Source organism: Cervus canadensis, chromosome 3 (genome assembly GCF_019320065.1).
Source record: "Cervus canadensis isolate Bull #8, Minnesota chromosome 3, ASM1932006v1, whole genome shotgun sequence".
Taxonomy (NCBI): domain Eukaryota; kingdom Metazoa; phylum Chordata; class Mammalia; order Artiodactyla; family Cervidae; genus Cervus; species Cervus canadensis.
This window is the reverse complement of record NC_057388.1, coordinates 36,519,067-36,531,098: the sequence shown is the minus strand read 5'-3', so window position 1 is coordinate 36,531,098 and position 12,032 is coordinate 36,519,067. Positions and strand designations below refer to the sequence as shown.

At 38.0% G+C, this 12,032-nt stretch overlaps 1 protein-coding gene across 5 annotated transcripts in view; it reads right to left on the bottom strand.

Annotated features, from left to right (window-relative positions):
- Window positions 1-10,513, bottom strand: part of HGF (hepatocyte growth factor) — an 81,243-nt gene extending 70,730 nt beyond the window's left edge. For 3 of the 5 annotated variants that reach the window (XM_043462914.1, XM_043462917.1, XM_043462919.1), the window contains exons 1-2: window positions 9,967-10,211; window positions 2,884-3,049 (exon numbers count right to left, since the gene is read on the bottom strand). In XM_043462914.1, the coding sequence (XP_043318849.1) occupies window positions 2,884-3,049; window positions 9,967-10,054 (254 nt within the window). In that variant the 5' untranslated portion in view covers window positions 10,055-10,211. Of the gene's footprint in view, window positions 1-2,883; window positions 3,050-9,966; window positions 10,212-10,377 lie in introns of those variants that run through there. The other 2 variants (XM_043462916.1, XM_043462918.1) reach the window with 2 other exon arrangements.
- Window positions 10,514-12,032: the final 1,519 nt, after the last annotated feature.

Sequence of the window (12,032 nt, the reverse complement as noted above, 5' to 3'; positions counted from 1 at the left end):
TCTCCTTTAGGATGGACTGGTTGGATCTCCTTGCAGTTCAAGGGACTCTCAAGAGTCTTCAACACCACAGTTCAAAAGCATCAATTCTTCGGCTCTCAGCTTTCTTTATAGTCCAGCTCTCACATCCATACATGACTACTGGAAAAACCATAGCCTTGACTAGATGGACCTTTGTTGGCAAAGTAATGTCTCTGTTTTTTAATATGCTGTCTAGGTTGGTTATAACTTTCCTTCCAAGGAGTAAGCATCTTTTAATTTCATTGCTGCAGTCATCATCTGCAGTGATTTTGGAGGCCCCCCCCCCCACAAAAAAAAAAAAAAAAACAAAGTATGCCACTGTTTCCACTGTTTCTCCATCTATTTCCCATGAAGTGATGGGACCCAATGCCATGATCTTAATTTTCTGAATGTTGAGCTTTAAGCTAACTTTTTCACTCTCCTCTTTCACTTTCATCAAGAGGCTCTTTAGTTTTTCTTCACTTTCTGCCATAAGGGTGGTGTCATCTGCATATCTGAGGTTATTGATATTTCTCCCAGCAATCTTGATTCCAGCTTGTGCTTCATCCAGCCCAGCATTTCTCATGATGTACTCTGCATAGAAGTTAAATAAGCAGGATGACAATATATAGCCTTGACGCACTCCTTTTCCTATTTGGAACCAGTCTGTTTGTTCCATGTCCAGTTCTAATTGTTGCTTCCTGACCTGCATACAGATTTCTCAGGAGGCAGGTCAGGTGGTTTGGTATTCCCATCTCTTTCAGAATTTTCCACAGTTTGTTGTGATCCACACAGTCAAAGGCTTTGGCATAGTCAATAAAACAGAAATAGATGTTTTTCTGGAACTCTCTTGCTTTTTCTATGATCCAGCGGATGTTGGCAATTTGATCTCTGGTTCCTCTGCCTTTTCTAAAACCAGCTTGAACATCTGGAAGTTCACAGTTCACATGTTGTTGAAGTGCATGCTAAGTCACTTCAGTTGTAGCCAACACTTTGTGTTCTAATGAACTGTAACCTGCCAAGCTCCTATGCCCATGGCATTCTTCAGGCAAGAACACTGGAGCAGGTTGTCTTGCCCTCTTCCAGGGGATTTTTCCAACCCAGGGATCAAACCCATGTCTCTTACTTCTCCTGCACTGGCAGATAGGTTCTTTTCCACGAGTGCTACCTGGGAAGCCTATATATATTTAGGATAGACAAGTGTGAAGGATGACACCATTTCTGAGCAGAGAACTTTGGCTGTACATTGGTATTACTAAAAGTGGTTTTCTGCACAGGTTGGCTTAAATTTGGTGACTAAATATAACTCAACCAGAATATGGTAGAAAAGTGTGAAAACTCATATACATGGGATATGTAGAGATTTATTAATCAGGTCACATGTCTTCTCCAACACAACAAAATCATTTTAGGTTCTCCTAAATAAAACAAAGGGAAGCCTTTTTGTTTTTTCCTAGCCAAAGGACTGACTAGTGTAAAAATTGAGGCTTAGCAATACTTTCCTTACTTGTGGACCCAGGAGAGTGCATTTTCAGATTCAAAGTTAAAAATCAACAATGAGATGTGGTTCTTCTCCCATTCCCTTTGCCCTGCCTTCTAACCTGAGAGGGAAAAATACAATAAATCCAACCTCCTCAATTGCCAGAAGAACATCTCCATAAATCTACACAGCTGAGATGTTGATTGAGAGTAGTTTTTTTTTTTTTTTTTAATCTCAAGACTTTTCTAGGAAAGTCAGAGAAAGATGGAATTATCATAGGAATTACTTGCAAAGTTAATTCCCCATTCCCTGTGCCAGGAAATATCTCCCTGCAAGTGGCAATTTGGCTATAAGAATACTTCTAGAGGAGATATAAATGAAAAGAAAAGAGATAGTCTGTCTTCCCACTAAATCTATGGAAGACTTCCTCTGACCATGTCCTTTCCCCTTAGACCTGTAACACTTATTTCTCTGAGAAAGGCAATTTGAATACAAGAATTCTGGCCATGACATTCCTAAAATCTGTGTTCACAACATGTGTCACAACCCAAATGTAATAGAGTAGACTTCAAAAGTGACAGGTGGCCCTGTGCAGTGCTAGTGAAATGGAATGAAATAGGAAATAAAACAGTGGAAAGTGAGGGGAGGGAATATTTTTTGAAGAACTAGGACATGAATTTTCTTCGGGCAATTTGGAAGAGTATTCAGATGAAAATGTCACCTTCATGGCCCCAAACTCCAAGTTTTATGCTCTGAGAGTACTGACAAAGTTGTAAGGAATTTTCCTGGGAGGTGCAGAACTTTCAAAAGATAAGAAAACTCCCCATTTGAGTCCCCTCATGCCTCTTTGAATTGCTCCATCACTTTTCATCTACAACTTCATCACACTACCTCCTAACTACTTTAAGAGGCTGTTTAAGCTTTTGCTGCTAACACCAATACCCCTAAGTTTTTTTATCTAATTATATCAACACTTTTTATTTCTATCCCTAAAGACAATAAGTTGCAGTAAGTTTTGACTGTTGCCCAATTTATATTGTGAAAATTCCTCCACTCCTCTTGTGAGAAAAAAAGAAAAAGTTTACTCTGAATAGAATATTTTAAAATATTAGAAATAAAAAGTTAATCTAATTGAATTTTAGTTCCTAAAGTTCAATTGTTCATAAAATGAGAAAATACAAACTCCATAACTAAAGCCACTGTGAATTCTAAACAACCTTGTGGTTCAAGTGTTCTTCCTTACAAATATTTCCAACAAATGAGAGCCGTCTTCTGTTGTAATGAGTTAAAACTAAAATCAAGCTTATAATTTTAAGAGTACATCCCATTGAATACAAAACCGATGATGATAATGAGCACATTCTATATTTGGAAAATTATTCTAAGAACAAAATGAAGCAACTTACTTGCAAGTGAATGGAAGTCCTTTATTCCTAATACATCTATTGGCACATTGGTCTGCAGTGTTCATTTTTTTTGTTTTTATCTTCAGTAATGGGTCCTCTTTAATTAGAGTAGTCTTTGCTGACCTTTTGAATTCATGAAGTGTGTTTCTTCTTTTCTTCTGTCCTTCTATTAATAATAATAATTTTTTTAAAACATAGGGGAAAATATTTTAAGGGTCATATAGTAAAATATCCTTTAAGAATCATCTACAAGATAGTGATTCTGACAACATACCAGACCTCCAGGGCTTGGAGGTAGAGTGATGTGGGGAATGATACTCTCAGATGATTAAGAGCAAGAAGGGAATACTTAATTGTGAAGAAAAAATAACTTCTCATACAGAGTCACTTATCTACATTCTTTCAAATGAAAGATGCTTTTAAAAATTAGGACAGAGTTCACTCTTTAGAAATAAGTAACATGATATTCTCCAAACAGTATGAAAGCAAGTACCAGGGCATATCATATCATATCATGTTCTATAATTTAATTTGTCATTTCCTTCTACAGTTGATCTTATGTAACTTACAGTATTAATACTAATTAGATAAGCCAATTCAATGACAGGTGATAAACTTCTCCTTAAAAATGGTGCACTGGATAAATACTTGCTCTTTAAAATATTTCATTCTATTCATATTTTAGTCTTTCTCATTTCCTACATAAGTGTTCTCTGTGTTTGGGGGCACTATTTCTTAGTATCACTGAACTGTTTGTTTTGAAATCAAGCCAAATGCTATAAATCAAATGAATGTAAAACTTCATCCTTTAATGAAGCAATATCATTTTTCTTCATCATGGTATTCTACCAGGCCCCTAGATACATGAAGCCTCCTACTAAAAACCCGAAGAGCAGAGCCAAAACATCCCAAGAGACTTAATCTTTGAATGATTTTGGAATATGAAGAACTTACTTCTTCATTCTTAATTTATCCAAAGTTACCTGATAATCTCCTCTTCACAATGAGGATCAAATTGTCTACAAGATTGTAGCTATTTTATAAAGAATGGACATAACTGTGCCCCTCCCCTGCCTGTCCAACTTTTGAATACCCTTATAACAATGGTAGCAGTAAAATTTTAAGATAAAGAAACCAAGATACAGGGGAAACTGACAACTTAGAAGATCTGATTCAAAATCCAGCTGCCTGGATTCAGAACCCCCACTCTTAAACACTTACAATGCCATCTTCCTCTAAGACTTGATAAGAGAGTATATGAAAATATGGCTTATAAATAGTTTCTGAAGATTTGGTTAAAGCTATCAATAGAGAAATAACTTGCATGTCAGAACAAGAAATCATTTCCAATCTTTAAACATGGTGAAATGTGTCAAGAAAAGAGAATGAAAATTTTTGTGCAGAAAATTTGGAAATATGGCTTAACAGAGTGAGATAACAAAAATGGCATCATACTCTGAAGCTTGCCAGTAACCACTAGCTCCAGTTGTTTTACATGTTTAAACATGTAAAGCCTACTCACTAATATCTATCCTAACCTGAAGTCCACAATAAACAAGAGAAAACATGAATTCCTCTGAATTTCTGGTTCTCTGTAAAACTCCAGAACACAATCCCCCAAAAGACTGGAACTAATTTCTATAACAGTGCTTACATTTTATTTTCTTTTCTTCAACTATTCTTTGCCCTATAAGATGAAATGGCTATGGTAGAAGAGATATAATTTAGAAGACATTTTAACGTAGAAACTCAGTCAACCAAATAATCTATCAACATGTTATTCATTGAGTGTGGACCAAATGCCTTGCATAATGTTGGCAGACTGATGATAATTCTGGCATTCTTATTGACTTGCCAAGTGACTTTGTTTTATTACCTTAAATGCTAATATCCCATTATTCAATCTATTGATACAAAATAAATGTTATAGTTGAACTAAAATGAGTGATTTAAACTATAATCATTTGGAAATCAATTTGGATTATGAAATGTTATGAATATGCAAAATTTTACTTTTGTTTTTGAAATTTCATCATTTAATTTCTGGCATAAGAGAAGAAACTGTTATTCTCCCAAGCTAAGAAGTGGTATTACTCTTTTCAAATTTTGATTTCTGCCACGTGACCATGTTAATGGGAGATAAGTTTCACTACTAAGAGTTTTTCCTTCTTTTGACCTTAGTGCACTATTTCATAGGTGCAGTATTTCTTCAGATGATTTCATAAAAATCATCTGAATTCCTGTGTAAATTGGAATATTTCTTAGAGACAAAATAGTAATTAGATGCAAAAAATGTATTCAAAAAACTATTACCAAAATGGAAAAAATATGTAATATACATACATATATATAATCAATTAAATTAACTAAAATATAGAATTTAAATTGGCCTATTGTATATTGCATTTATTACATATGTTTAAGTGTGAGAGAAGAATGTAAAACTAAATTTAAAAAGTGTAAGACAAATGCTGAGTTCAGATATACATTTTACTAATTACAAAAAACAGAATCCCTGGTCGGTGCTCTGTTTTGCTTTCTCAGAACCAGACAACAGAAGGAAAGCATTGAGGATGACTACAGAGAAAAGTGGTTTCTGTGGGATCATTGGTCATGTTTAATTCTGCAGATCCTCAGTTGTCCTATAGAAATGTGTTAATGTGTGGGTACCTCATAAAAATATTCTACTCTTGCTTGCTGACAAACTTTCGATCACTACCTTTCATCTAAAGATCAAAAAGTATCCTGAAAAACAAATAAATCTATAATTTCCCTTTACTAGATAATAAATAGGAGAGAAAAGCTTGTCTGGGGTTACAAAGCTAATCAGAGGCAATCAGAACCAGATAGTAGGATTCCCTTTTCACTCTTTATTTCTAATGACTTAGAAGCTTTCCCTTATAATTCAGTCATCTCTACTAGGTCAGTAAATGATTACTCAAAACTGCAAAGTTCAAGCTAGTTGTACATCATGTAATCCACACATCTATAAAGTTAATTCCTTCTTCAATAAAAGAAAAATTTAAAACAGGAGTCATTGAAAAACAACATCTGAAAATAAAATTCCTTTGCTGAAAATACTTTCAACTTTCTCTTCCATATGTATTAACAACTGATGCTTGTTTTACTAAAAACAGTTAAAACACAAACTTAATTTGGGAGGAAACTCAAAAATATCTTTGGATCAGATTTTCCCTACTATTTTTTGTGCGTGACTGTTACTTGAAGTTTATAAACAAAATACTGAAATGAAATCAAAGGGTAAGAGATCACTGCAACTTTGTCATGCTTTCCTGTATTTTAAACTGCAACTCCTTTTCCCTCTTCCCTCAGTATGGGAAAACATTCTCAAAGCTATATTTCCTAAAGAAACTGAAGTTCCAGTTTTAGAACTGAAATCATTAGGATCTTAGTGAAAACCTACAAACAGAAAGTAGGGTCAAATGTACCAAGGTGCTTGAAGAAAGACACATTTCTCCCTCTGGTCCCCAGGCCTCACACTCATTTCTCTCAGTACCTCATATATTTCTTCTCTGTATGGACTAACCATTCACTTCAAAGGAAAATCATGCAAAGGAAAGGATTTGCAGGGTGTGGAAAGAAGCAGGAATCTGGCTCCACATATTCTGAGAAACCTACCCACGTGATTAGTGATTAACAGCTTGAAGTGGCAAGATGTTAAGATGAAAGTACACAAATAATTAATGGAGGGGAATGGTGGTGACTGGAAATTTACTTCCCAGAGGCAAAAATCATAACAACCAGTCCAAATCTTCACTGCTGTTATCCTGGACTCGGATTCATAAGCAGACAATTTTCTCCCCTTTTTTAGAGAAAAGAACAATATCACAAGTAAAGATGTCAAGAAAGGATCAAATCAGAGATCAATCAAATGTTAGTATTTGAGAAGCAGCATAATTATCTCTTCCAAAAAGATCTACAAATGAAATGGTGCTCAGTGTGAGTTGAGGACCCTCCCTAGTCTCTCTCCCTCCTTCTACTTCATTCCACTTCCTCCTTCAGCCTCGTCCTGGTCTCTTGCTTCATCCTCTGTTTCTCCTACAGCTCTCCTCCCACCCCAACCAAAGCAACCACACTTCACCCATGTATCTTGTGAACTCAAAACCATCTGGCTGTGATCCATGATGTTTAAAATAGTGTAATTTAGACTGATGTTCAAGCATACATATGCACCACTCTCAGTCGTGTCCGACTGTTTGTGACCCCATGGGCTCTAGTCCACCAGGTTCCTCTGTTCATGGGGTTTTCAAGGTAGGAATACTGGAGTGGGTTGCCATTTCCTCCTCCTCCAGGGGACCTTCCCAACCCAGGGATCGAACCTGCATCTTTTTTGTCTCCTGCATTGGCAGGCAGATTCTCTACCACTGTGCCACCTGGGAAGCCCATATACATGCTATATCTTATTTTTCCAAACCCAGGTCATACTCCTCCTGCTCAGGCACTCAGTACACACCCCTACACGATCACCTGTCCTTTGTTATACTTACTCATTTCAGTACCTTCTGCCACTTATGTTTCCCTGATTTAAGTACTGAGCATGCTATTACCTGTATTTTCATATTTCACTTTGGTACTACATACCCCCTAAACCTTATTTGATCTTCTAAGCTAGAAATGAACTCTCAACCATAACATAATACTACTTCTAACACAGAATCATCCTTGTATTACTAACTAAAATGGATTTTTTAAAAGTAAGTTTTGATTGATTTCACTGCTGCTGTTTTCAATATAAATAAAAGGAAAAAATGCACATTGCATATTTCATTCACATAGATTTAGGTAGGAATCTCAGTTCTATCCATTATCTAAGATAATAAGACAAGATAATTAAGATGTTTAACTTCAGTTTCCTCAGGTAAAATGAGTCAATCCAATAATGCCAATCTTATTAGAATTAAATAAGCTTTGTTTTAGAACCAGGTCCAAAACAGTTGCTCAACAAGTGTAAGTCTCTTTGTCATTTATTCATCTGTAAATCTTGCACAGACTCCTTGACAATAGGGGCTCATTTAATGTTCCTTTGTTGTTGTTAGAGGGAATTGGATATTTGTATCCAATGCTGGTGGGATGATGGAGGATAATCCTATATGGACTAGTTCCTTATAAAGATGCCTGGGTCTATAACAATCAATATTTCTTCAAGTTTTTTGAAACTTTTCTAAAAATATCTCCATAATACATTCTGCTCATAACTGGTTGCCACCTCATTATAGTATCCACTTTGTTTTAAATATCGTGTTATCTCACAGTATGTAAAAATGCAGACTCATCAGATAAAGCAAAAAAGTATAACCTAAGCAAGTAACAGCAATAACAAAGTTCTCAATGTTCCATGTTAGATGTTATAAAAAAGAACAGACTTTCTTTATATGTTCTAAGAGGGCTAGCCATGTTTTCTACTTTGAGGAATGTTATGTTTTTTTAAAAAATTATCAAAATAAACTTGACAAAGGCAGATCCTCTTTGTGATAACAATTTTAACATTATCCACTCTAGGAATTATTCTATTATCTGTAATTCCCAACTGACTTCTTCTTACTTGCAGCATTCTCTTGGGTTCCATTCTCCCTATATTCAGGAAATGCAGTCATTTCAACACTAGCCAAAGTGAAATATAATTACAAATGTATATCTCCTGCCAAAGCTTCAAAATGCATGCCAAAAGCAAATAGACATTGTCTATGGTTGATCTACTGTTTGGGTTTTCCACACCGCGATCCCCAAGTATTAGCACATATGACTCCAGGTAACCATATTCTACTTCAGCCCATCAACATTTTAATCTTAAAAATGAAAATCCTCAAAATGTTAGCTATCATTTCAATTTAGGCTCAAAATCCCCCAAACGAGCAATGTCATATAAGAATTAATTTTAACACAACACATCTCAAGGGTGATAACCTGCTAGATTGATACTTTCTTTCCATCTCTTTAGAAATCTAACATAAATGTTTTCAAACTGACCCTTTCCACAGTGTTGTTTTCCAAAAAGAACAAGTCACAAAATCAAAGAAAGCCAGGTGGGACTAGATGACTTTTCTTGGCATTTGCAAATTCTTGGTGTTTTCAACCTTTGTATTACATCGAAAACTAGATCAGAGGTCTGATAAATTTCATATTTAACTTATCTCAAAAAATACAGCCCGTTCTCTGTCTTGTATTATTTTTTAAAAAACCATGTTTGCCGTCTGGGCATTTGTTCTATTCCTTTATTCCCCTGTGCCCACCTCTGATGCTCACTACCCTCTCCTGTTGGCATCCCAGCCACGACAGTGATAATACAACCAAATACAGATGTTTCCTCTTGCCCTGATAACAACAGAAAACTTCCCAAAGCAGCAAAAGAAAGTCTAAACTTCCAGGCAATATGAACTCCCAAGCAACTCCTTCCCAACCTATAAATTCTGGGGAGAAAGCAGGAGACCAAAAGGAGCTGTTCTGCAGCTATAATCAAGTCACACAATTTTTTGCCTCCCTTGCACTGCAGTTTCCAAAGGGCAGGCTTCCATACTCAGAAAGAATAAGACCTTAGAAGAAAGGCTTTCTCTTTCATTTTTATAACATGCATATACTCAGTTTAATCTGCCTTCTCCAAATGAAAATCTGTATTAAGTCATAATTTGGCCCTGAATGTGACTGAGTAATGTGGGATAGCGGACTGTCGTGGAAAATTGCCTTTGGGGAAAAAAAAAAATTGTGTCCCTGCTGTACTGACCATCACTGTCCCCGTTCAGATCAGACCCTCTGTTCAGCTTTAAACTTCTCCAAGCCGGTGTTAGCACTTCATTCCCATTCCACCATCCAGGACTATCAGGCTAAGTGAGATGGGGCTGGATCAATGGGGAGATGGGCAGAAACAACAGGGGGGATGCTAATTATCATTTTAAATGCTTTTCAAACAGCAAAAGAATGTCAAAAGAAAGCTAAATGAGAGGTTTAGAAAAACCTTACCACAAACTGAGTTAAGGAAGGATGCTGGGAGTGAGGCAAAGGGAGAGTTAGGGAAAGGAAAGGTTAGCAAGAGAGAGTTAAATGATAATATTCAAGGAGAAAACTAACCTGCGTAGGGGATGGCGATGGGAAGCAGGAGGAGGTGTAGGAGGGCGTGCTGCAGCAGCAGGACTGGCAAAAGTCTGGTCACCCACATGGTCCTGGGTGTGCTGGCGGACCCCACTGCAGCAGATGCCCGGGTGAAGGAATCCTGTTCCGACTCAGAGCCTAAAAGAGCCCGTCGGCTCTGAGCTGCTTTTTATTGCGATGAGCTAAGTTTGTTGTGTGATTAACTGGAAAGATCTAGGTCTGAACTCCCTCTTACGGTAAGAAACTGTTTAACAACAGCCCTTTACTCTCTCCCACCCCCCCTCCTTTCCTCACTACCCCCCCTTCCCCCCCCACTTCGCCCACCACAACACCAAACGCAGCCCAGCTCCCCACCCCCCCACCCCCACTCTGCTTAGGAAAGAAACTTACAAAGAAAAGGTCACCTGGCCTGAGGCCAGCTGCAATTTGGAAGTTGGAGCTCCAGATCCCAGTGGCTCCTATCCGAGTAAGGAAGGGAGGAGCAAGGCTCAGCCCAATAGCTAAATCAAGGCACAGGCAGAGGACCAATTCGCTAAGTTTAAACAGGAAAATACTTGTGTTTACATATCTATTTGGGAAAAGAGGAAGGGGAAGCAGCAGAAGAAGAAAGCAAAGCACTGCCTTTCTGTCAAATGTGCTTCAGCTCCTAATCTGTCTAGTTGCACTGCTAGAGCAATCTAGGGATTCCAAACACCGACACAGTTTCCCCAGGCTGTTAGAGCCCGGGAAGGACCTGGGAGGCAGGCAGCAGACAGGTCCAGCCCAGGTAGAAAGAAGTCCCATGAGAACAGAGCATGGTACTGTGGGGTAAAAATAAATGAACCAACAAAACACAAACACCCAGGATTGTCAAGCAAAAAAATTGCCCCTATTCAATGGGCTCAGGGCAGGTAACTTTTTTCAGAAGCTGAGCTAAACTCCCCAGTTACAGCAAAGGTACCAAAAGCGCTTAAACTTGTCTGATTGGGGGACTGCGATAAAATTTGGTCATGCCCTCTTCTTAAAATGTCTAAAACATTGAGATTATCCACTGCCTCTCCCTGACAGATAAATGTGGCATGGATTCCATGTTCTGCCTCCCCCCCCACCCCCAACCCTTTCTCTTTTCCAGCTCCATCCCATATGCATGCACTTCCCAGCCTCCCTCAAAGTGGAGGGATGAAGGGCTTGCACCGGGGAGGAGGGGAGAAGGGGAGAAGGTAAGGGATGGACACCTGCGATACAGAGGTTTGTCTTTGCACCTTGAGGTAGTGAGTTGATTATTTTTGGTAAGAGCTTGTGTTAATTTTTAATGAATTTGGGGGTATAGTTGCCCCTATGTGTTTCTGAAATGGACACAAATAAGAACAATGTCTCTGTCCACAGAGGAAGGGGAAATGGGCGTAATGTGGTCTGTCTCTGGAGCTGTACAGAGATGGTAGTGGGCAAAATTAAAGGCATCCTCAAAACAGTCTTTCGTCCACAGCTCTCATTCCTCATCCTTCAGTGCAGCCCACCCCCACCTAAAGGACCTAAACCTGTGGAAGAGCTAGAGAAGCTAGTTATTAAGAGAACTAGTCTTGAGGAATCCACTTCATCTTACCTTTTCCTATTTTTAGTCCTTTTCTTTTCTCATTTTCTCCATATAAAAACAAAACCAAGCAAACACATAAATAGTTTGTCAACCTTTCCTAATGTCCTAAGTACTCATTTTACTTTACTTTTTACTCCAACTCTTAGCAACCCCATGACTATAGCCCACCAGGCTCCTCTGTCCATGGGGTTTTCCAGGCAAGAATACTAGAGTGGGTTGCCATTTCTTTCTCCAAGGGGTCTTCCCAACCCAGGGATCAAACTGGGGTGTCCTGCATTGAAGGCAGATTCTTATGATCTGAGCCACCAGTGAAGCCCACACACTTCCTATTACACTTCTTGGAAATTCTCAATTTCAGTATGTTGTTGTGTGACCATGATCCTGATTGGCCCCATGGTAACGCCTGTGCTTCGCTAGGGATTCAGACTCCTTTTAAAGAAGCTAGATTTTTTCATAAGTAAATTCTATAGGT